General features: G+C 43.4%; 1 protein-coding gene across 4 annotated transcripts in view; it reads left to right on the plus strand.

The window, feature by feature from the left end:
• The window catches only part of sh3pxd2aa (SH3 and PX domains 2Aa), a 148,289-nt gene that overhangs the window by 36,849 nt on the left and 84,634 nt on the right, over positions 1-26,806 (plus strand). For all 4 annotated transcript variants that reach the window (XM_049567372.1, XM_049567380.1, XM_049567389.1 and 1 more), the window contains exons 3-5: positions 7,942-8,017; positions 10,697-10,773; positions 14,270-14,361. In XM_049567372.1, the coding sequence (XP_049423329.1) occupies positions 7,942-8,017; positions 10,697-10,773; positions 14,270-14,361 (245 nt within the window). The remainder of the gene's footprint in view (positions 1-7,941; positions 8,018-10,696; positions 10,774-14,269; positions 14,362-26,806) is intronic.

Below are 26,806 nucleotides of genomic sequence, written 5' to 3' on the forward strand. Positions count from 1 at the left end.
GTCGGCTTTATCATTAACTGTATGCTTGTTTCCAGATTAGTGCATGAAGCGCAGTGACCTTGTCACGTCCTGCCCTGAGACCAGTGACAACAAGCACGCTGAGTCTGTGGCCTTGCTCGCTATCACCACGTTGCCATGGGAATGGCGTGAAGATCACATGGCCGCCTTGTCATACCGGTCATGAGTTGATCAAGAGTTTGTGTGTGGGTGTGTTTATTTCCATTCCTTTCTGTTCCACTGCTGCAAAGCCTGGGGTAAACCCTCGCAGTCACATGACCACCAACAGGAAGTGAGACATCAATCCACTGCACAATAACAGTATGGCATCCCCCAAGTTTATGCCCACTGACTCTCACAGTTCCTTATATGGAGGCTCTATTCTTAGCGCATGTACATGATATGAAGAAGGAGCTGCTGTAGGTCTCGTTCTGAGCTCAGGCCAGCGTCGGCCCTGATGTCAGTTGCTCTGGCTCTACATGTTTCAACTGCACAATTGCAATTTGTTCTTGAATTTGAAGTTGTTTTAAGTATTTGAGAGGCTCTTGTGCAAAATTCTGAATTTTTAAACCGTTCTGGTGGCTCGGTTTGTTCGGAAATAGCTCAGTTGTCAAGTATAATAGTGGTAAATATTTTCCGAAACCAGCTCATACCCCTTTTTTTCTGTCCTTTATCAGTGTAAGTTGAAGACCTTTGGATTTTGAACTGTTTGTTGGACAAAGCAAGTTATTTATCAGTCTCAGGTTTTTGTCAATATGATCAATACCTGAACACATCTATGAGACATGATTATCCAACCCAGTCACCAGCAGAAATGTTGGCTTTGTGCATTTCTGCAAACCACAGGTACAGATTTGATAGGACCTAAACAGTCTGAGTCTCTAACAAAAAGCAAGCTTGAATATAGCCGATCGAATAATGAACACAGGATCAACACAAACTGACAAAGAACAAAGGCAAACACACAGGTATATATACACAGAAAACTAATCACAAGAATAAGACACAGCTGGAGTAGGTGGACACGGGCAAAAGGAGAAAGATGAGGATTGGCTAACAACAATGGTGTGGAGGGGAACACCAGGGTGGAGCAAACAAGACTAATACAGAACAGGTGTGAAGGGAAGACTCAGGGAACAGGGAAGGACTAACGAGACAGGTGTGACAGAAAACAGGCGGGAAAACACACAAAGACAGGAAGTGATGCCAGACACGACGCATGAGGAGAGAATCTACAAAATAAAACAGGAAACAGATTCCACATGAATGAATAACATGAAACAAGGGACACAAACAGAAGACTCTAAAATAAAGTCGTCAAGATAACAGAATAAACAGAAACCCAGGATCGATGGGTGAAAGAAATCGCACTTAACTCAGGGTTCAAAGGTTTAGATACTTGCGAAAGGCGCCCGAAAGCAGCACAAGAGAAGTGATGTTGCTTCAGGTTTCAAAGGGTTAACTTGTGAATATATTCAGGCACTAAAATCACTTGGTCATGGTTTGGAAAAGATCATGTTTTGGCTTAAAATCCCCACTTGTGTCAGCAAGGTCTCCACTGTATATACAACTATGTCTACGTAAGAAAACAACAGCTAATCGTGACACTATAGAGGCTGAAAACGCAGCAATGTCTCGGTAATAATCAACCACTGTTCATGACAATATGGGTCACCAAAAAGCAACCACGTTTTATGGCTAAAAAGCAGCTGGAAACGCAGCTATAACTCGCCAAAAAATTATGGTTATATTGTTTGTCGGCCTCGAATAGTGGTCTGAAGTTGTCTAAGTCAGCTCATATGCTACGTCACTTCAGAAACATTGATATGATGCTTACCATATATACAAATGCCAACATTTCTTTTGCATTATTGAGTCTTCAGGTCTCTTTTGGATCAGACTCATTTTTAAAGAGATAAATTCATGGGTGTCTGGTTGAGTAGATTTTTTTATGAGCCCCTTTGTATCAGGTCCAAAATGTCTGAATCCATAAAGACCCCAAACCACTGAGTGAGGCCGGGTTAATGAATACTAAGCATCCAAACACTAACTGATGAGATAACGCATCTTCCTTTTATTAACTATTGTTTGACCCTTCTAATATTGCATTTTCTTGTCAGTGTGTTAAGCTAATGCTCTTATCTTATGTAGTCCAGCATTCGAATCAGCTTGAATTAAGTGTTAAAGCAAAAAAACAACAACAAAATCCTGATCTCCTCGAAAGTGTAATGTGTAAGAGCATTCCAGAAAAGCTAAAGTATGAATTGGACAGCAGAGTAAACATTACGTCATGATAATTTTTACTCACTCCGACAAGAGATAAAAGAACCTTATCCTCTTGCCTTTTTTTTTTTTTTTTTTACACCTGACTCCCAACATTTACACCAGTGGTCCAGAGCTGTGCAGCATCATCCAATCACGTCCGTTCACAACTCTTCTTCACACTCTCTCTGTGCTGGTTACCAAGGAGACAGTGAAGTGAAGTCTGGGAAGTGGAGCAATGGTTTGGCATGAGTGTTTTTTTTTTATTATTATTATTTATTTCATTTCTTTTCTTTCTCTGTAGACATTGTGAGGATGGAATATTACTACCTGGACTAAAGACTGTGTTTGTCATGAGGTGCTGAGCATTTTCCGTGCAGTGCTGCAGCATGTCTACATCCATGTAAAAGAGCAGTCATGTCACAGGCTCTGTCACCCGATTCCAACCGTCCCACCTGTTCTCACCATTTTTCTCTCTGTGTGATCTCACAATTCCTGGCGTGATGGGAGCCACTTCCTCTTGCCAGGAATCTGTCAGCAGCATCAGGAAAGCGTGTATTTTAGGGTGAGCTTGAACCAACTGGAGACCGTTTTGACTAATGAGTTGACCTTGATCCAAGTGGGTCAGTTCGAGCCGGACTGGTAGTCCGAGAATGAGGATGGGGGGATGGGAGGGTGCACTTGCTTAGCATGTTGAACTCTGGCAAAAAGAACGCTTATGAAAAGTCAGCTGATTTAAGATGGGCCGAAAGCTGACACGTCAAGCCTTGGAGGTGCCTCTGTCCTTTCCAGTACACCTGCACACACACGAACACACACACGTACATACATTATATACTTACACAACCACACACTCGTGGGCTTTCACTTTTCCCCCACCTCATCATTCACTTTTGTTAAGAAAGTGGGGAAAAAAGGGTGCTGTCACATTTTAAATCTGTGCTGCAAATTCAGCACCTGCTTCTTTGCTTCTCTGCTAAATGTTTGGCTGCTGGTCCGTCATCCATCCGTCCCTCTGTGTGTTTCAGAGTGGTTTGTGAATTCAGCAGGATTTTTTTTTTTTTTTTTTTTTTTTTTTTTTTTTCCCGGGCAGCATGGGCAGGGGGGTCCAAACAGCTGGGTCCACTGCAAGTTTTGTGCTGTCGCAGCAGTGGAAGTTATGGATGCAGGAACCTGGCAGCTTAAGGGAAATCTTTCCCATGTAGACTCGTGCTGTGTCTCAGTTTGCATTCTTTTGTTTTTCCCCTTGCTAGTTTGAGTGCATAAGTGCGTTCACAGTATGGCAAAATGCAGTGCACTTTGGCATTTCTGGCCCGCAATGGTCGCCATCTTGGCTACATAGATGAAGGCGAGGGACCGCCAAACTTTGGAATGGGAACTGATAATGGCATTGATACCAGTCAACCATGCTCATTCACACAATAGCTCCATTGTTAAACTGTTTCCGTAGTCAACAGAAAATGCGCTAAGCCTGCCCGTGTGGCACTGATGTTATCATTACAGAGGATATTTAGTGCCAAATACATGGCATTCCTGGAATTTAAGTCCAAGATGTTTCAGCATATTGTTCGTGTTCTCAGCATATTGCTGGTGTTTCCTCCCTTACTTGAAACTATCATTTTACAGACATTACCAGCAGCACTGTTGTCATTTGTAGTCTTGAAATGAAGCAATTCTTCGGTCCGTGTTTTCCTCTCTGTTGCAAGTTTCCAGCAGCATAGACATGTGAGTTTGAGTCATTATTTTGCAACTGTATGAACAACTTGCCGTAATAGATAAAAGGAATTGATAAGCTTGAAGGCACATGATTCTGATTCCTGGTTAACTGTGACCAGTTTGCAACTGGAATGGGTTTTCGATTCCCACTCCTACCCAAACTTGTGAAAACGGTGCCTGAGGAAGCTGCAACGGAGGTGGTTTCTCTAGAGAACAAGCACAAAAGCCAGCAAATATTTTGGCAGGCAACAATCGTGGTCAAATCTTGGCGGTAATGCTGCGTCCGGTTGCAATTTGTCATTCAGAAATAGAGCTGACCCACTCATCCAATGTTGTGCTTGTGATTTCCAGTAAGTGCACAACAGTCGTTCGATTTGAGACAAAAATACCCTCTGGAAATTTAGGCACTACGCAATTCAGTTCATAGTGTAGATCAGTGGTTCCCAAATGGTTCTGCCACGGGGTCCATATTTCTCTTTAGTCATTAGCTCAAGGTCCACACAGCTTAATATTCAGCATCATACTTGGGTTTGGCCATGTTGTCAGGATAGTTTGCTGTCTCTGTCAAGTAGCTGTCTGTTATTCACTCACTCTACAACAGGAAACAGCAAATCAAAACACAAGGTCTGTGCCAGAAATTCACTGTACTTCAAAATAAAGTGTGTTATTCACAAAGTTTTGGACTGGGACCCACCAGTTGGGAGCCACTGGTGTAGGCATTGTACTACATGTAAGTGTCCTATCTGAAGTGTCCGAATTGAGACACAGCATAGGATTCGGGTGGTTAGGACTGGATCATGAATCTGCATCATGATGAGTGTAGCATTGACTCTGTCTCTCCTGGTGTCCTCTTACTCTTCACCCAAGTGGAAGCAGGTAAAGAAGAAGACAGAAGTTCAATAGAGAGGTTCATACTGATTGACAGATGGACAGAGGGAACTCGACCTGGGGACAGGGGGCACAGGGGATTTAGGTGTGTGTGTGTGAACATGTGGATGTCTCGATACTAGCTGTCTTCAAGTCCGACCTGGTTGTTTGCTCCCCTCTTTTACAGCCCTCTGCCATCAGATATAGACACAATGATGTCTCTTCTCTTCTCTTCTCTTCTCTTCTCTTCTCTTCTCTTCTCTTCTCTTTAATTATATTCCTTTCTGGACTTCCACCCCCCCTACGCATGACTGTAGCAAACACTTTGCTGCATTGCTGTACAGTACGTTTGCTAGCCCTCTGCATCTCTCCTCTGCTTTGCTTTTACTTTCTCTCTAATCCCTCTCTTGAATGATTTATTTGAAGGGTGAAACTGGGTAAACACAATAGGGCTGACACACTCATCCACACCCCCTGACCTCCGCCGCATCTCTCTCTCTCTGCCTCCCTCTCCTCTTTTCCCTTGTCCCAGCTTTGTCTCCACCTCCTCTCTGTTTCCCTCCTTCCCTCCATCCTCCCGTTCCCTTTCTTTCCGCCTGCACCTCCAGCTCCAGTGTCAGCACTTCTCCTCTCACCGTGTTCCTGTCGCTGTGCTTTATGAATAAATCGGAGCTCGTTTGACTCCCGTGAGCCCCACAGCTCACCGAGCCACCGCTGCTCCGCGCCCTTGGGACCAAAGACGTGTTGACAGGCTTTGATTTTTAGAATATGTGTGATATGCTCATGTGGGGATGAAGTGCATAGGAAGGGTGCCATGCCAAAATGCTGCACACCCACTTTAAAGGGGAAAGATATTACTTGATGTTTACTAGTCAAAAAAAAAAGTAAAGAATCTCTCGTTTCTCCACGGGAGACTTTGTTGCCGTATAATAAACCACCTGAAATGACTTGAACATCAAGTTAAAGGAATACTGAGTGTATTTTGTCTGGGTCGAGACGTGTGGAATCCGCCCACTCAATCAATGTGACTGATTCGTCTGGCATTGTGACAGGAAACAGCCGTTTCTCAGTTGAAATAAAAAATGTTCCAGTAAGATGGGACTGACACTGGTGTCAAGTGTTGTCAGGAAGAACCAGAACCAAAGAGAAGTAATAACAACAATGACGAACATTATAAACAAGATAGACGCTGCTAATGAGGCTGTTCTAATCAAACATGTCTTCTCCCAGCAGCATGTCAGATTTATGCCAGTACTTTGGTCGCTAGTGATTGGTTAGGAAAAATCAAATCTGTTAGGGTGGATGCGATGTCAAAGTGAAGATGGAAACAGAGTGTAACTAGTTGACAATTCTGACTGATATCAGGCAAAAGCATATTGCTTTCTTTCTGAGAGTACAGTAATAACTCTGGTATCAATGCCATGAACACCATTATTGTTATTTCCATTTCCTCGGAAAGTTCCACCAATAGCAGTGAACGTGAGCTTCTGTCTTTTTAAGCCAGAAATCCGAGAAGTCTCAAACTTGTGATGTCATCAAGTATAAAGTCTGAATATGCTCCATAGACGATGAATGGGAGCCTGATTTTGTGATGATGAATGATGAGTGGCACAGTGGCGCAAAATTTAAGAAATGGCCCATAGAGAGAAGGTTACAGAAATATAGAGGGGAATGGAAAAAATGATTACTGGAGGGTAGGATGGGTGAGTGAGAATGTGTAGTCCAACTGCAATGTCTGCCACCGTGTTTTCTCCATTAGTCATGAGGAATTTGTGACATCAAACATCATGCATCAGGAGAGTCTTATAAAGGGAAGTGGCTATCCCCGGCCTCTTTCTTTAACCTATGTGTTGTGTCTTCTTAGCTGGCTAGCTAGCCCCTGGTAAGCTTTCATAAAGGTAGCACAGGAAGTGCTGTGTCCAGTCACAGTGGCTAAGCCAGCTGTTGATGGTCAGAAAATACCTCCAAACTATACATTTACTGCTTATTAAACCACAATATCTTGTTTTCTATTATTATATTGCTATAGTTCAATGCTTATTTGGATTCTTGGAGAGACTTACATGCGAGCATTGATACAACTCATAGGTCTGTGAGTATGGAGTATGAACTGGGGGGTCCATGTCATTGGTTCGACAGCCCATTGGTTCGACATCCCATTAGTCCGACTGTCTGCGGTGCTGAACGGCTTGTGCCTAAACCTAACCAGACCTTAACCACAGGGCATCATGATGATTTCGGAACGGACTTCGGAACAAGGAGTTTAATATGGTCGGAACAATGGGATGTCGAACCAATGGGCTGTCAAACCAATGGGCAGTTCCCGAACTGGGAGGCAATTAGCTTTTCTTAGCAAAGAAAATGGTTGCAGGGAAAGTGGCTAGCTCTTACACAAACAGAAGGGTGGTAAGGTGGGACAGTGGTTAGCATTGCTGTCTCACAGCAAGAGGGTTCCACCCCGGTTTCAAACCCGGGGTGGGGGAGCCCTTCTGTTTGGAATTTGCTTGTTCTCTTCGTGTCAGCGTGGGTTTTCTCTGGGTACTCCGGCTTCCTCCCACAGTCCAAAGACATTCAGGTTGATTGGTGACTCTAAATTGTCCGTAGGTGTGAATGTGAGTGTGAATGGTTGTCTGTCTCTATGTGTCAGACCTGCGATAGTCTGGCGACCTGTCCAGGGGTCTACCCTGCCACTGGCCCAGTGTCAGCTGGGATAGACTCCAGCACAATAAATGAACAGCACTCCTGTCCATGTCATCGATGATTGCCCGGGACCTGCAGGGAAGTTGTTGCTTGTAGCCAACGCTTGCCGAGAAATACTTACAAGACATAACTCCTTGTATAACTACTTATTGTTGTTTTAGATTTTTCTTTGTGTGTGGATTAAACAAACTAAACACCATATTAAGTGCCGGTTGGCATATTTCTAAACTTTGGAAAGGCCAGCTGTGTTTATGCTAATTGCCTCCTGGCTCCAGCTCTATACTCAACACACGACACGCGAGATTGATCTTCTCATCTCGCTCTCAGAAAAGAAAGCACATTTACCAAACTGTTGAAGCTGTGTGACTAAAATGGCTCTTTCTCCACCTTCTTCCACAGATGCAGATACTTGACAAGTTCCCAATTGAGGGAGGGCAGAAAGACCCAAAGAAGAGGATCATCCCATTTCTCCCAGGTAATAGCCTGCTCCAGAGCGCCAGTTATCTGAACAGGCTCCCATATTAATAATGTATGGCTGGCACTCGCGGGGCGCCAATATGAGCTGGTTACTGATGCCTGCCTGTGCTGCATGTGTGTGTGCCTGTGTGTTACTGTGGTAATGCTGACGAGACACTCTCTGTGACTTTCAGATCTCAGCTGTGTTTGCATGCCTGTTTGTCTGTGAGATTATTCTGTTTTTAGGACATTTATGGATCAATTTGAATGTTTCTAACTGAGGTTATGATCCTTTGATTACACAGATATACGGTGTGTGTGTGTGTGTGTGTGTGTGTGTGTGTGTCCTAGTGTGGATTTGTGTCATGCCACAGATGCGTGTCTCTGCTGCTGTAAGTCATGACATTCAGGCTCATGGCGACCTACAGCATGGCAGTGATTGATGATGGTGTTTGCAGCAGTTCAGTGTCTGGGGCAGGAGGGCTGACAGGGATTCTGCTAATCACATCGTGTCTTGTGTGTGTGCGCGCACCTGTATGTTTTTGAAGCAGACTTAAACATAGATTAATTTGGGAGTAACACACTCTTGTCTGTTTACTACAGTTTATTTTAGTAAATGCTCTGATTAAGCACCATGGCCACCACATGGTCCCAGCATCTACTGTAAATGCTCTCTATCTCCCCTCGAGCCGTCCTCCTCCTCCTCCTCCTCCTCTCCTGTGTCTTTCTCCCTATTGCTGACACACACTCACACATAAAACCAATTTGGAAACCAACCAAACGTCCACCTACCTCTTGTCTATGAAGTGAGTGGCGCCAGATGCAAACGTTATTGACTGTGTGCGTTTGTTTGTGGATACACTCCTCTGCCCTGGCTGAGTTTAGGGCAGTGGTTCCCAACTGGTGGGTCGCATTGAAAAAACACACTTTATTTTGAAGAACACTGAAGTTTCAGCACAGGTTTTTTATTTTTAAATGCAGTTTCCTGCTGTAGAGTAAGTGACTAACAGATAGCTTCTTGACAGAGAGCAAACTAGATCGATGACATGGCCAAACGCAAGTACAACACACTAATGAGTAAGGAGAAATCTGGACCTGTGGGTGGACCAGTTGGGAACCACTGGTTTAGAGCGTACAAGGGGTTAGAAGATTGTGACGGAAGTATATGATGGCCATTTTTGATTATGTCTCATGAGGTCTTGCAGCAATTTTCGTCTTGATATCATTTGTTATACAGATTTGATGCTAAATTTAAGCATTTTTGATTACCCTAGAAGTGATCAAAAAATACCACAGTAAGACACCAACACCTTGAAAAAAAATTTGTGATCTGGTATCAAAGACTTTTAACGTTTGGAGATTTCTGTAAGGCTTACATTACTAGCAATTGGATGGTGAGCACCTCTGTTCTGAAAACTGCTAAAAAAAACCCGTTATTGCCAACATACCATTGAAACCCATCCATCCTCTGAATGCTTTAGGCCTCTAGTTTGTGGCTGTAAAGTTTCATGAGGCTGTCATTATTGCAGAGGTCAAGTCGATGGTCGATGAGGTCAAGTTTCAAAACATGGTCTCTCTACATTGAAACGGATAGTATAGGTTCCAGCATCATCGAACATGAATAAAATTGGGCTCATTGGATCCACAAGAGTCTCAGCTTTCTAGTCATACACAATTTATGCAATTCCAAAACTGTTCAGGGACCCCAGTATGCAGAAATATTCAAATACAATAGGCAAAACTAACACAATTGTACTGCATGGATTTGCCCAAAACTGCAAGAGACTTTCGCAAAGTGGGCATGTCTGAACTCAGCAGCCTAACTTTGGAGCGTTACTTAACTCCCTTCCCAATAAGATAGCATGGCATGATTGGTACCGATGGATTCCTTAGGTCATCTGGTTTTACTCTAGCTTTAAAAGTCCACTACAACCCCTGAAAGAGTAATGTTGGTCAAGGACAACGGCGTCCCTGCAAAGTGGAAGAGATTAAGTACAGTGCTTGAGTGAATGTACGGAGTTTATTTCCACCATTGGTCACGACCAGTAAAATAATACCTCGTCTCATTTTCGTTCTTAACATACAACGTGAGGACCAGCTATGCTAATGCACTGATAGCATATGTGCTTGAAATAATCCGGTTTCATCTGGTAATTTAAGGCAGAAAGCCTTGACGGTGATTAAAAAACTATTATTTACCATATTGCATAAGTGCAGCTCCTTAAATAGTCCAGCCAAATGAGCTTATTATGCTAGAAACACTCATCATTGTACACTTCTCAAACAGAATGCAGTGCAAACATTTTGATTGTGGGGGGTTGGGATACTTTAACGTTCCCCCCCTGGGTGGGATGAGAGGAGCGCTTAAAATGCATGACTAAATCCTATTTGTTATATTGAAAGCCATGTCACAGGCAGAGGTCATGGAATCCATAGGGGGGACAGCTGGGGCCTGGAGTGTGGGACTGAGATTGCTTGAGCCATAAAGAATCACCAGTGTACCTTAGTGACATCTGCTGCTAGGCGAGGGTATTACAGGAAGCAGCCAGAGCTAAATCTATTGTGTTTTTGAGGAGGATTTCTATTCTCTGTCTATTATATCCTCTTTCTTTGCATCTATCATTGCACTTTCTCTCTGTTTTGCGTCACTTCCTCATGCATTTTGATTTCTTTCCTTTCTCCTTGTCCTCCCCTCCAGGCAAAATCCTGTTCCGGAGGAGTCATGTGCGAGACGTGGCCATGAAGCGCCTGCGTTTCATCGACGACTACTGCAGGGTAAAGAGGCCTTACTGTAAACATCCTTAAGTTCCACATCTGACTCTGGGGAATGTCCCCCAGCCTGTGAGGGGGGTCAAAGGTCACGGCTCATACCGTCCGTTCACATGCTTTGAACATGGTACATGAGACTTAATTGTGGTCACGGAAAAGTTCTCTCACAGTGAAGAGCGTCTGAGCTATTCTGAGGAATCTGAAGAGTCTGTAATGCGCCCTGACGCTTGAGTTTTCTGAGGCTGTGAAGGACTCGTCTTGGTGGGGAAATGTTATGATCTTTTCCTACCACAGTTTGAAGGGTTGTTTATTTTCATGTGTGCCACAGTCAGGGAAGCGGAGCGACCTAGTTGTGCGTCAAACTTCTCAGTCACTGCACCGCATGAGACAGACTCGGAGCTCTTCCATTATTTCAAAGTCACACTTGCTAACGACCTTATCCCCTCATTTGATAAACTCAGGAGAGAAAGTTCTCCTTCAAATTAGCGTCCCCTTCCCGAAGGAAAAAAGAAACCTTGAAAGCGACGGCCTTTCGTCATTCTCTAGTTCAAGGGAGAGTCGCCTTATCACTTCCTGTTCTCTCTCTTATTAGTTTTTTTTTATTAATGCCGGATTCAGATCCTTTCCTCTGTCTTGCCCTCCCCACTTCCTTCCTTCCTTACCCTTGGCACAAAGCCACACTAACAGAAGGGAGAGGGTGCATAAAATCAGATTTGGACTCTTGTGATTGTCTCTGTACACACAATTAGGGAGCAGTATCGTTGGCCTGCATTAGGAAAGGTTAGCCACAGTATCAGCTTAGTAATTGGGACCAAAAGAAGTTTGGGATCCAAAAGCAATTACACACATCTGAAATGAACCTGATCCTTAGCTCAGCACAGGCAAAGGCTTCCTCATTACCCAAATAACCTGGAGCGGCTCTAATGTTTACAGTTACTATAGAGAGCCTGTTTTTTTTTTTGTTTTGTTTTTTTGTCCAGTGCTGGAGTGTGCCGCACTGTTTACTTCCTGCATCCTGTTTATGAGGCAAACAACAGAGAGGAAGAGTAATTACCCAGTGTTCTCAGAGGATCTGCTCTCTGGAGATTGCAGGATGCTGAGTCCAGCCAGCTGTGGGTGCACAGCGAGATACGGACTCTTCAATCACAACCGCAAGGCTCTTTCAATAATATAGGATCTGATGAATGAAATATGAAGGTAGCTCAGTCTGCGCCGGTTCCAATGAAAATCCCATGCCGTACATGTGTCGTCGCATATCTCCACGGTCCAGCACCCTGGTACTGTTCATGAGCGACTCCTTTGGTTGGAGCTGGTCAGATCATTAAATATAGATGTTAGGTCAGACATATGATCCCGTCTTTGACTGCAGTGTGGCTTTGTCAATGAGCACAGAATGGAGGAAGGATGGTTGATAATCTTTTGGTGGATGTGTAACCTGCACAGAGGGGCTCCCCCACCCTGCTTCAAACCCCCCACCCCAGACTTGAACCAGGAACCCTCTTGTTTTAAGGCGACAATGCTAACCACTGCATCACCGTGTCATCCCCTTAAAGGGACAGTTAATCCCAATAGACCTGTAGTGCTGTGTATCAATCAAGACTGTTCTGGTGTGAGTTGCTGAGTGCTGGAGATATCGGCTGTAGGGGATGGGTACCAAAACCTGGTATAAAATGAGCCCTGGGGCTAAATTAGCAAAGACTGTAGCATAAATAAGCTCTGTTCTTTATGGGCACCTTTAAACATTTTGGTTTCATTCATAATTGTTCAGCAGTCTCTCACCTGCTGACCTCTTATACACATACACACACACACAAACACACACACACACCCACATGACATGGAGTAAGGTCAGAGAACAGCAGAGAGGCCGCAGCTCAAGTTGACAGCAGCTACACTCGTGACTGTAAGTGCAGTTAACCTTGCAAGTAAAAAGCCAATACGTTACCAATGCCTGTGTTCAGCAAGCATAAACATGTAAACAGCAATATCTCATTCTCCTCCGTCCACAGTCTCTCATCCACCGTCACTAACATTATGTTGTACACAAGGACAGCACGCTAGTTTGGCTAATAGTGAATTGTTAAAAATACGCTAAAATGACAGCTGTTTGTATGCAGGTTCAGCGTTTAGCTCAGTTTGCTGCTTACCTTAAAACTGGGAAAATTCTTTTATACTAAGCGGCTGGCCGACACAAACAGCGCCTCCTCCCTCTAACAGCACTAATGCTACCTGCACACAGTGAACACATCAGCAGAGAGGGAGCAGGACTGAGGACAGGAAGACTGACTTATAGTGACTTATAAAAACTAAACTTCATGCAATATTGTCATGTCAGGAATATTGTTAATATAGTGACTTTGCTGTTATGAAAATTACTGTTGCTGCTCTGGAAAGAACATTTAGTTATACTTAAAATGTTCAGTAATCCTGGTCTGAATTTATTATTTTTTAATTAACTTATTTTCTAAAGAGAAATTATTCAACCGATAAGAGAATCGACAAAATCTTAACAATACCCATCCTTACTCGACAGCAAAATAGTTCCTACATGAAACTGCTCACAACAAGGTCTGTGGATTATCTTGAGTAACTGGGTCATGATTTCTGGAAAGAGACGTTGCTGTTGAGTTTCTCAAATGTATTTTTTGGCACTTTGAGCACCACAAACCGAGTGCCATCTAGTTCCACTAGACTGGAGAGATGGCAGACATCTCCACCGTTGATATCTCCAACACTCTGCAACTCACACCAAAACAATCTAGACTGATAAACAGCACTACAGGTAAGAGAAAATATATGATTTTTTAATTTTGGGATGAACTGTCCCTTTAATTATATTGAAGTATATCATACATAGATCCTAATACAATTTTTCCAGAAAACCCAGTGATTTAAAGAGATTAAACATCTTTAAAGCTGCAATAGTAAACACATCACAAACATTTTATCACCTTATACAGTTGTTGTGCATGCAAACAATTGGCTATTCAACAGACATACAGCAATATTAGCATTAAGTAGGAGCCATGTTTCTGGCAACCTAATGAAAGTAAATTAAGTATTTGCTCCCCTGTCAGCTCTGTGTTTGACTCCACCAGCTTCTGAGAAACACATCTCTTTGTCCTCAGCTGCTTTCTTCACCAACATATTGTTAACTCTGCCTTCCTGTGGATGCTGGGCAGCTCATGTGCAGTGAGTTTATCAGAGCGTTTTCCTCTGAAAACAGCTGCTGCATCCAGGAATGAGGCTGTTGAGAGTTAAACAAATTCAATTTAAACAGTTAGTTTAAAGAGGCTTAAAGGCTCCGTAAAGTTAAAGGAGAACTGCAGAGTTGGCTGATAATTCTCTGTTGCTTACAACACACACACACACACACTATTTGATACAATATTAATATAAACAAGCAGCTTTTAATACTACTAAGAACAAGAATGTGACCTGTCAATCACCTGTAGGATGCTCTCTCTTTAACCTCCCGTTGTCTCTCTGTCGCTGACTGTAGGCACTGGTGCGACTCCCCCCTCAGATCTCTCAGAGCGAGGAGGTGCTGCGCTTCTTTGAGACAAAAGCTGAGGACGTCAACCCCCCTGTGGAGTAAGTGTCACACACTGTATCGTCACACACCTAAACGCATACTGTACTGTATGTGTGCAGACTAATCCATCATCAGATTTATGTCTCAAGCTCTCTAGCTTGAGACGTAAATCATTACACAACAAAACGCGTGTTAATACCAAGTAGAAACAGGCTCTTTGATGTTCTCTGCTTGAGATGAGCTTGTGACCATAAATAGATAAACATGTAATCCATTATTTATTGCATCCTAGTCATATGAAACACAGATCATATAATAAACATTTTGAACTTGAAATAGTAAAAGAGAAATAGCCCAGAATTTTTGTGACCAGGAAATATGTGGATAGGTTAGGTTTGATTATCAAAATAAAAATGAAAGTGTGGAGCAGAGGCCTGTGGGTGAAGTTTATTGTTTGCATTGTATTGCTGTATTGTATCGAGGGAGAGCAGCTTAAAATCACACAGCACCATGAGTTCATTTAGGTGATTTGCAGATGAGTTTTTTTTTTTTACATTCTAACCATATGGGGTGGCTGTGGCTCCGGAGGTAGAGTGGGTCGTAAACCAATGGGAATATGAGTGGTTTGATCCCTGGCTCCTCCAGTCTGCGTGTTGAAGTATCCCTTGGCAAGATACTGGTCCCCATATTGCTCCTGATGGCTGTTCCATCGGTGTGTGAGCGTGTTAAATGTAGCATGTAGCAGGTGGCACCCTGCACGGTAGCCTCACCCACCAGCGTGTGAATGGGTGAGTGTGACTTGTAGTGTAAAAAGCACTCTGAGTGGTGAGAAGACTAGACAGGCACTATACAAGTGCAAGTCCACACTTTAGTGGAATTTTGATGACTATATTTGAGTATGTATCAGTTTGTACAAGATCTCCTGGATGTGTTTTTAGCAAAAGCTGTACAAAATCAGCTAAGAATTTGAATTCTTTACACTAGTGGCACTGTATGTTTCTGCAGACCCCGGGTATGTTTACATTACATACGTTAAACGTTTCAACAGTGCCATGGTTGATGTGTGGTTAGGTTTAGGTACAAAAACTACTTGGGTATTTTAGAGAAAGATCATGTTTTGTCTTAAGATACTCAGTTTTTGAAGCACTATTCCACCCAGCGTGGTCTTGGTAAAGAGCAACCTCTTTTCGTGGCACAATCCCTGGTGGAAAAACAACAGCGGGGTGCTTAATGGATAACTTCGGTATTTTTCAACCTGGGCTCTATTTCCCCATGTGTATGTGTGCGTATGATTCATGGGTACAACTCGTTCTAAAATTGGTTTAGTATTGAGGGAGGCGGATGCAACTGGAGCCGCAAAACAAGCTAAAACTGTAACGGGGGCAAATGCGTGAAAAGAAAAATGCTCTTTTTCGCCACTGACCAGTTCAGATCGCCAGTGCTATGAGTGGAGTCAGCTGTCAGTCAGTGTTGGAGCAGAGAGGAGGAGGGCTGCCCCACTGGGTACTGTAAGTGAGAATGTGTGTATGAAGTGTGTGTTTTTTGCCACTGACTGGTTCAGATCACCAGTGCTATCTCTGTAAATAGCATACTAACTTAGCCTTTCCCTTACCTCTGGACTGTGTGATGTCACGAGCTTTGCTCCACTGTGTCTGTAGCTCTCTCCACTCGTGGGACAGCCGTTTTCTTGAGGAAGAGGTGTTTCAGGATTGGATGTCTTCTCTTCTTTGGCTGGCAGTAGTCATCTTGGGAGAAGTGAGCACTGCAGACCTGATGGTCTGCAAGGCGCAGTGTCTGGACAGGAGTGTTAGCATCCATTTGTAGCACAACTAGCCACAACTTCAACATCTCGCCGTCCGACAAAGGCAGCCTATGAAAGCTGTACGGGGTGTTGCACGACATCCTGTTCTTGCGTTCGGGAAAAAGGCCCGTTTATTTGAGCACTCCAAAAACTCTGGTAACACTCCAGGGGGTAGCACGTAAAAGACTCCGTCCCAAACTCTGACTCTTCTAGCGTAACACACACACTTTATACACACATACTCACTTACAGTACCCAGTGGGGCCGCCCTCCCCCTCTCTGACTGACTGACTGACAGTAACCCTCACACATGGTACTTAGACCCTAGGTCCGTTTAGCGTTTCCATCGCAAACAGTACTCTTAAATGTGGGCAGGGTTGTTGTCACTCACTGCTCCGTCAAGCACTCACTGTATTTCCTCATCACCGATGACACAGATGGAAGTCTGCACCTTGTTTGTCGTCCATAGAACGAGATTTCATACCAACATTTTCACAACAAAATAGAACAGGCTGCAGTGAGAGTCTCTATTTAGAAATAGCGGGCTTGTGCATTGAGTCCTTCTCAGGCAAGTGCCGGGGTTTAGCGTTGCCTTAGCCCACAGGGATGACCCTCCGGGACACTTTTTTCTTCTCATAGTGAGGCTTAGAAGATATGCAGTTCACATAATCAAATTGAAATTGATATATATATTTGAACGATTGAAAATCCACTCACTACTACAAGTGTATGTCATCCAAGAGAGACAATAAAAACTACTTGATCACAGTTGTCCTATTGAAATCAAAGTCATCACCTCATGCATTGAGTAATACTACAAGTTAACGTTCCACCTTAAAAGTTGCCTGTAGTCGGCCCAGTGAATTAAGTTATTTTATTCTCAGACTACAGCTGCTGTGAGAGGCAGCAAACCATCCTTTTGTTTTGTAGTTACAGTTTACTAATGTAAGTAAAACTGTCCATGGTATGAACAGTGATTACACAACCTTCAAAGCCAGCTACAACTCAGCCCTGAGCAGAGTGACTGTCCACTATTGACCAATCAACAGACTGCAGTGTTCACAGCTCCATCTTTTAGTACCAGATCTGTGTGCTAGGTACCCCAACAGAGGGGGGACCAAAAATGGGGGCGGTACGGAGCAGTTCCATTGGTACCATCCACAGTTTTTCACAGTGGAAACGGAAAAAAAAGCGTACCGAACTGAACCGTACCGTACTGCTTGGTCGAAATGCAATTTAACCGTGGTCTGCAGCTTGGCAGACATCTTGCCAAGTGGACACACTGTCCACTATCCCGTCCACCATCCAATGACAAAGTCACCTCATAACTAAGTCACTTTAGAAACATTGATAATGATAAGTGTGATATGTTCAAATATAAAGTACTTGTGGTTTGCAGAAATGTACAAAGCCAACATTTTCCTCTGGCAGCGGCGCTGGAGGTGCCACTACAGTAACGATGGCTTGTTTACTTTTGCCCATAACCTGGATCAGTCAATACAGACACATATGAATGCACACACAGATTCACACTCACACATACAATATGTAAACTTGCTCACACTAATTACAGGCACGACATGTAAACAAACTGTTGAAATAATGACTTTGTTGATTGATTATGCTACCTCCAATAGCTCAGATGCTTACAGGCCTAGCACACATGCCTGAACACCTGTGCATCATGTTCTGAATTTCAACATCTTGTGCATGTTATTGTGTCACACATCGCCTCAAATATACAGCATCATTGTACAGTGGCTAAGCTCATTAGCTCTCTGTCTGTTCCCACTTTCTAGTCTATTCCCAAACCAGCTCTTTCTCTCCGAGTTCGTTAAAACCTCCTACAAGGCCAGGCAGTTGGGGGGGGGGTGAGGGGTATGGAGAGAGAGGAATTGATGGATGTGAGAGTGGGAGGAGGAGAATGACTTGTTTCATAGCAGGAGATAGCCCCTTTGGGTAGTTTTTAATTAGAGAACACACTCTCCTCTCCAAACCTCAAATGCCAGTATCGCACTATTCATTTGTAATGTGCTCCTGTATGCACCGAGACAGCTGCACCCGAGGCGCTGCAACCGAGTACTCTTGTTAGACCCAGGCTATGGCTTTTTTTGTAATTTAATTACTTTTCTCAGCGCTTCCCCCCTCTGCTGTCAATCTGTATTTTAGAGTTTTGTCCTCACCTTTGTCTCTCGGATGAGATGAGAGGAGTGAAGCAGGCAGGATTTGGTGACCTCTGCTTGCCAGTGTTTTTAAGCATAGCGTAATAGGTTATATCTCCCTATCATCCTCCCTCCTCTACTTCTTTGTATCTAACTCAGCCTCATAAATTCAGATACGTTTAATTGACGCGACGGCTCAAGGTTACAAACGCCAACGCGATCATTCTTTGATCAACAGCTTTCGCTTCCTGTCCATACAGCTTTCCATCTTGCCTGCGTTCTCATCTCTCTTTTACTGTCTGTCTCTCCTTCTGTCTCTCATTTGACTTATGTCCTTCATCTCCTTCAGTCTATTATTCTTTATTTTCTTCTCCCACTCTTCTCTGTGTCCTGTATATGCCTGGTTGCCAGTGTGCCTTTTTGGTTCATAAAGAAATGGCACCAATGTTGTTGCTGGAGTTGTGAAAGATGAAGCTGTACTTGTGTGTTAAGCTTTGCTAATAATTCCACAAGACAGAGTGGCACAGGCCTTAATAGACGGTGTGTAAGCTATGAGCATGCAGAGTAGAGTTTATGCTTAACACGTTATTCGTTGCAATGTGCTCTGAAATGCCAGATGGTGTACAAACAAAGTTTTCTTGGGATAAGCAGGAAGTCAATGAGTGTTACTAGAAGAATGTTACCAGAAAAGTAGGCTGCCTGGCAACAGTAGTAAACGCCAACGTACAGCCAAACATTGCATTTGTGTACCGTTATTGTTGCCTCAGGCCCTTTTTTTTTAGTTTTTACAGCCATCTCTTATGTTCTTCCACACCTTGCAGAAAAAAGCGTCTACTCCCCCCACTGTGGTGGGCTGTTTCCAATAATTTGAGGCCATTTGACTGTCCCTGTGGTCTCTCAATGTAGAGTTGTAAAAATATATTTATAGGTGAACCTTCTTGGCCAGTCCTCCTTATTGAACTGCAAAGTGCGGCACACTCAGTGGCTACCTAGTCACAAAAGTTTAGAGTTGCATGACCAAGGACTGCAACAACTTTTCACGCCATTGGACTTGACGCAAAAAGGGTGATTATAAACTATCCACGAGCCCTAATGGATCTGTGACACACACAGTGACATACAGACAATCTTTTAGACATTTATTTGTCATTTGCTGCAACTGAAAAGATACCTGAGCACATATCATAGAAGTTCACTATGGATAAAGAGACACAGCCAAACCAACCAATAATGAGCCCTAAAGAAAACATGTAGAATGAAAAAATAGAGGACCAAGGATTGACCCTTGAGGAACTCCACACATCAAAGGAGCACAATCAGATACAAAGAACTTGTGATTAGATAAATAGGAGGAAATTCCTTTAAGTGTGTTACCAGAGATCCAAACCCACTACAGCCAACAATCAGTGCTTGATTAAAGCAGCACTTTAATTGGAGGAACTAAACTGTAACTGTTACTTCCACTATGATTGGACTGCAACAAGATGCCATGTGTGTCTCTGAGGAGAAGAACTTATCAAACAAGAAGATTTTCTGTACAAACTCCAAACGTTAACTGTTAACTAGGATCTAGGACCTTCGTGTTGTTTTTTTTTTTGTTTTGTTTTGTTTTCAGAAAAGATTGAGTGGAGGTGACTTGTATCTTGGGACTTCAGAACAGCACCTTGCACTGCACTTGTTTCAACTTGTATCTCTACAAATCTAATATGATATAATAAGGGAACAAACTAAAAGGTGCCATTTTCTCTGATGAGAATTTTACTTGTGATACTTAAACACAATTTTTTGATAACACCAATGTTCTTAGGAACATCATGGTACTGCCACTTTTTTAGGTTAAGGATCTGAACACCACTTCAATTAGGAATACTGCTACCAAGTCAAGTTACAGTAGATTGACCGCAAAAATAATAACAGCTCTGGCAATTAACACATTGATATGAGTTTTTCACAGCAACAAGAGACAACTAACAGAGCTGTGCCCAAACAGAAGGTGTATCAGTTATAAAAAATAACATATTCAATGCAGCACTGACATGTGATTTGTGATTGGGCTGTATAAAAAATGAATTGACTCAAACACATCAAGAGAAACAAAAACAGTCAGACATTCACAAGCTGACGCTGAACAGATGCATGACAGATACAGATATTTTCTCTCCTTTCCTGCTTCTCCTCTCACGCTGCATAATGGCGTATCGTTTTGACGAGTCAACATAAATTGCCCGCGAGTACTAATTAGGCAGCAGTTGAATGACATCAAACTCTCATTCACTTTGAGCCACAGCTCCTGAAAGCAGAAAAAAAAGTTTGGGAAAACTGCCAATAAATGAAAGAAGCCCAGTTGTGGTTAAGTTTTTATTTTTTTAATCTCTTAGACTGTCTGCTTTCCCGGATATTTCAACTCCAGAAGAAATGAATAGACTCTTGGTGACTGTTCTTACTATGCAGGATTTTCCTAAAAAACAATAGGCCTCATTTACTATGTGAGAAGGAACATTCTTAATGTGCACACAAAATAAGTGCATGAAGGCACTGGCTGATTTTGTTCTTACCACCTCGCATATGTTGGTGAGTCTTGGTGAATATTTCTAAATTGAGAGGCACGTGCCCACTCTCTGCAATCAGCATACTGCCACACCCTCATTTCTCTATATACAGAACTAAGTTTGCCTAGAAGTGTATAGTGGAGAAAGCAGTTAAGTTGTTTCTACTCACATATTAAGGCCCTGACACTCCAGTGTCGGACCGTCAGTGAGCGTGTATGAATGTGAAGGCAGTCAGAAACAGCTGATAAACCATTCGTCACTCTCTTCAGCCATGTTCAAACATGTCGGTCTCTGATGCGCTCTGCTGAAGGCATGGACTGCAACATCTTCCAGCAAGGTTAGATATGTCATCTTAATGCTGCTTGGCAGTGAATCAGAATTTTTTATATGCCCCAGCGTGTCTATTAATAGGCTACCAATTAACCCACTGGCTACAAATGAACACAATTTCTATAAATTAAAAACTGGGACACTCTATTTTCATAGTTGAATTTTTTTCATTAATAGTTGATGAGGATGAAAGGGTGTCAGTTTCATAATTATTTAATACATTTGACCAGTGTGTTGGAAAATTAACGGTTTTAAATATCATCTGCTAAAGCCTTTTTAAATAATTACTGTTTTAGTATGTTGTACATTTGGTTTAAAGATTTCTACGGGTTAGTAGTGGTTAGCATCATTGGGTTTTGAGGGTTCCTGGTTTGAACCTGGGTGGGGGAGCCCTTCTGTTTGGAGTTTACATGCTCTCCTCGTGTAAGGTTTTCTCCGGGTACTCCGGCTTCCTCCCACAATCCAAAGACATGCAGGTCAACTGGTGACTCTAAATTGCCCGTAGGTGTGAATGTGAGTGTGAATCGTTGTCAGTCTCTACAGTATGTGTCAGCCCTGTGATAGTCTGGTGACATGTCCAGGGTGTACCCTGCCTCCCCCCCACACTATTTGTGAATGAGGCCCAATGTGACTCATACAAAAGTGTTCTCTCTCATGCAGTAAGCGCTGCATTCTGTGCAGCTTTCTCACTCTCAGAACAGCCTAATTAGGCCTAGGAGTTGATCTTGTACATTTGAGAAATATGAGATAAACTTGGGTTTGGCTAACACTGTTTGTGAACTAATTTTTTTCACCCTGTCTCTCAGGGCTTCCACACATATGACCCACTAGAAATATGAGGCAGTACATTTATCCACAGATACTCTGCCCTCTGCCTGTATTTTCGACTTTTTATTTTATTTTGCTCCGTTTGGGATATTCCTAGGCACAGCGTGCAGGTGAGGTTGGTCCCCAAAACGTAGCAACCACTTGTAAGTACATCCAAGTGGAAGCTACAAAAATCGCAGACACAGCAGCGAAAAACACACAGCAGGAAGAAACGCCAAGCAGACAAAGCTTGTACCAACATGAGAGTGAATCTGGGGTAGGCTTTCGCTTTCATTTTTGCCAGCAAGCGTATTTACAAACAGTAACTGTCCCTTTAAATGATATCTTGATGTTTTGTGATGAAGGAGAAAACTCTAGTTTGGTTCTGTTGAATCTGAGCTGCAGCTTTTGGCAGTGTAGACCCACAGTATCCTAATCAACAGACTCTAGGCAGTGGATGGGATCTTTGGTTCTCCTCCTACCTCTCTGATGGGACTCTCTCAGTTGCTGCTGGTAACCTCTGCCTGAGGAAGTGCTGTACTCCAGTCAGCTCCAGATCAAATGGAGCCAGCACCTCTTCTGGCTTCTCTGTATCCCTGCAGGCTCTTGCTCTGTCTCACTAAAAGAAGAAAATACACAGGAGGGTGAACTGCCCGCTCTCTGCTTAAAAAAAGGAAAAGACTGCTCAGTTAATGGTTAGTAAGACGTCATGGTCCAGAGGACTTGACTTGTGTTAGGGCTAAATTTGATGGGTTGCTTCTATTCCCTACCCATAATGCATCTGCTAAATTAAAATAAATCATGGGGGAGTGTGTTCAGGAATGAGATTGGCCGTTAATTTAAAGTGGTGTTTGTGTGCTTGTAGTGTGTGTTTATTTATTTATTTTTTTTAATATTTATGCGCAAGTACACATGTGGCCCGAGTGTTGTGGAGGAAGAAACGTGATTTGAAACCCTGAGGATGCTGAAGAATAATATTAATCCATCATGGGTTGTGGGTGTGTGTTTGAGTGTGTGTACTGTTATCTCATCTATTATATCCAAATCTGGTGCTGACGTCTCACCATACATCTCCTCTGTTTACTCTGTGTTTTGAGGTGCAGGACTTTATGCAGAACATTGTGCATTTTAAGAATGTCCCGATAAAGAGTTAATATTGATCAATACTGAGTGTTGATTGGGGTTTTGGTTACAAGGCGTTTTAGCAGATCTGAATCCAGAATCCAACTGAAACCTTTATTCTTCCTTGTGTAAGGAGGTTAAGTACAGTAGGAGGGTTGCTTGGCTACCACTAAATAAGTGATTACTTTCGTCACTTGTACTCAACAAGAACAGCTCTTCTCAAAGCCTCAGATGATATCTTGATGCATGTTGATGCAGTAGAATATTGCTTAGGCATTGGTGGATCTCAGTGCAGCTTCTGACACTGTAGACCACAGTATCCTAATCAGCAGTGGGTGGGTACTGCTGGTACATGTACTGTGGTGTCCCTCAGTGTTCTGTCCTGGGTCTTGTGTTGTTTACCTCATACATGCTTCCCCTTTGACAGATAACAAGTCACTTTAAAAGTATCTCCTGTGACTGCTGCAGATGATATTCAGCTGTACTCCTTATTTAAGCCTCAAAATGTGGCAAAATTGTCTGTTTTACGTAATGTCCTGAACTCTAAAAAAAGTGGATCCTAGAAGATCCTACAGCTTAAGTCAAGAGCAAGGAACAACCTTCAAACCCTGATCAGAGAAATCTTAAGCCCCTTTTTACACAGCCTCCTCAAGGCGAAAATTTCACCGCCTTGCTGTTCTGTAGAAAAGGTACGATCATGGAATCGGGGACAGAGTTGTGTCACCTTTAAGCCAGCATCGGAGGTAGTAACAGCACCGAAGCAATGTCTGCATAAAAGGGACAGCTGGCAGGATGTGTGCAACCTGCTGCCGGGAGATTTAAAAAGCATCTGATGGCAGTTAACGCCTAACTCAAAGACAAAGAACAGCGGCAGAAAATGTCCACAAACTAGGAGAACAATGAGGTCCGGTACTCTTTACCCTCCGAGCAGAGGACAAGATCAACCACCATATAAAAGCAACAGTAAATGATTGTTATTGCCATGTTTATGCTAGCGCATATGTTAAATGTCACACTAGAGGCTGGCACTGCTACGTTACATGTCACACCTGCCACGCCTCATTTGCTTCTGTAGTGCCGGCGTGCTGTCTGTGATCACACACTGGAGTGGCATGATGCCACCGTTGTTTGGTTCTGAGTGAAAGAAGCAATGGCAGCATGAAGAAGGGACTTTGTAGCGGCCCTACAGCGTGATGTCTGTGTGGAAAGGGCTCTAGAGACCTGCTGGTGATGTAGAGCTGCAGTCGATCTCTAATGTAAGCTGGTACCTGACCATGCAGAGCCACACCTGTTTGATGAGCTGATCAAAAGCTTTACAGCAGCTTTTTGGACATCATAAGCGATACAGGGATGTTTTGCTAAGACAGGTGAAGTACAAGGGAAGGGACTTAAGCTTGAATAATAATCACAGCTTGAGATACAATTAATTCTGAGACGTTTGTCGGCTGTAGAAAACAGGAACGAATCAAACACTTAACACTCGATCAAGAGTCAATGCCTGGTCCAGAATGACACCTTGATTTCACTGGGAAGATTCATCAGACGATGGAGAACCGAGACTATCCATTACTGTAGGATCAAGGCTGGCTGGAGCAGAAAGAAGAATGTCTGTTTTGTCATTGTAAAGGGCCAGTCACACCAAGAACGATAATTCTAACTCTAGTGCATGCCACAGTCCACACCACAACTACAAGGCCAACAGTGGCGTCCATATTGTTTGGATCACTTTAAGAGGGATTTGATGAACGACAAACACTGACAGCAAATCAAAATCCATCTAAATATTTACGGCAGCGTGACATTGTGAAGAGAATCATCTTTGAGGTTAAGAAAAACGCACCTCTGTTTAATAAAACAAAGACTTCATAAAGATGCTATCAAGAAGAAAGGAAACTGGGCTCCTCCTCACAATCAGTGGTAGGTGTTTTGTTATTGCTAAGCTGCAGACACAGCGGGAGTGCGCAGCGCGTGATTGGCGCCACTGTTTAGAGAACATTATCATTCATCAGTGTTATTGCTCACATCGTATAGTTATTGTTCCTTGTGTGGACGGCCCTTTAACACTAAAGGAGACTGTGCTTTTGAGGTTGTGGCTGTTGAACTTATGAACTCTGTAAAATCTTTGGACTGTAGACGACAAAGGCTGTTGGAGATTATTTTTTGTATTTCTATTTTATGTTGTTCCTGACTCCTGTTAAGTCTGTTGCCTTAGTTTTATTGGGAAGCACTTGATGTTCTGCACTTAGGTGCTTTATAAATAAACTGACTTCCTCTCCTGCTGCAGGTTTTCTCTTTTCTCTTTCCTCACTGATTTCCCATCTCTTTCCATCTTGTGCTGATCCTCTCCACTGTCCAGGAGTTATGAAGCAGCTCTCCTCCCCTCCCAGTCTCCCACCTCTGTTTTCCTCCTCCCAGTCATCTGTCCGTTCCACTCCGTCTGCCGCGAGCAGGAGACAGGCGACAGACTCACTCAGCCTTAATGGATAAGCTGCTCCATTCCCTTCACTATAAGGATCAATAGCACTCACTGGAGACCGCACGGCACAACATGAGCGGTGCACAGCGCCGGCGTGGACTGGGTTAAACGCTTTAAGTGTGTCAGAGTGGTGAGGAGTGGTCAGCCGAGCGTGTGGCCTGTGGGAGGTTTTATGTGTACATGTATGTGCTCTCATGTGCGAGCATTTATCGATCCGTCTGAAACGGAGCGGTTGTACGCTTCAGGCAATTATATCTCAAAATGCTCGCGTTCAGGAGACACGGTGGCAAGACAAAAGTTGAGTGTTTATTCCGGGACTAATTTGGTTGTGCTTGTTTTGTGCAGCCGCTTTGTTGTTATCAGGTTATTTCAGTGCACCTCCCGTCTGTGTTCTACAGTCTCTGCTCTATTTTCTCCCTCGCCATCATCTTACATGGATGCACTCATTCACCCACCGATCCACCCACCCGATGCAGTGTCTGACTCACTTGAGCTTCCTCACATACTTACTCACAGGGTGTTGTCAAGGTGGGGTTCGGGCTTGCTACAGTAATAGCTTTGGGAGGGCCGGACTGTACATGAGTGTGATGAATAGAGCGGGCTGGGACAGCTGTATCTACCAGGGTGATGAAATGTGTCCACTTCATCACTTCCTGGAAAAGGAGGAAGGAGATGAGGCTGATGGGGATGATCCTTAGAGAGATGAGGAGGTCAGAAACAGGAGAGCACAAGGCGCAAGACTATATACAAGGCAGCTGATGCAATATATTGAAAATTAGGATAAAGTGTAGAAGGTGAAGTAGCCTTAGTGCCATTTTTTATGACTGAATCAAACCGAGACGTCTTATTTCGTATACTGTCTCTATGAAATCTCATTAAATGACTCATGCCTTGACAATAGCCAGCTCCTCTCCTGCTCTACCTTGTAAGATTGAATTTTCTGACTATGATCTAATTAGAAAAAGGAGCCACGTGCCTCGCAGTGCAGCACAGGGAACTATCCCATCAATCAAAGCTCACAGAGAGCACACAGACCTCGAGCACATCCCACCACCAGACGCAGTTTCCTCTCCCCTCAGCCTGCGTTTGAGGGATACCGACCCCTGTCTGCGGAGCACAGCACTGCAGCTCAGTGGGAAGTGAGACTCCAATCTGATGTCACTCTTGTGCAATCAGTTGCTGCTTTTTGAAGCCGAGCGCCCTTGATGTTTAATGTATTTTGAGTGGACCCTTCAGCAGGATCTCTGGTCTTTTTGT

The sequence above is a fragment of the Epinephelus fuscoguttatus genome, linkage group LG3 (assembly GCF_011397635.1).
Source record: "Epinephelus fuscoguttatus linkage group LG3, E.fuscoguttatus.final_Chr_v1".
In the NCBI taxonomy this organism is placed as follows: Eukaryota; Metazoa; Chordata; class Actinopteri; order Perciformes; family Serranidae; genus Epinephelus; species Epinephelus fuscoguttatus.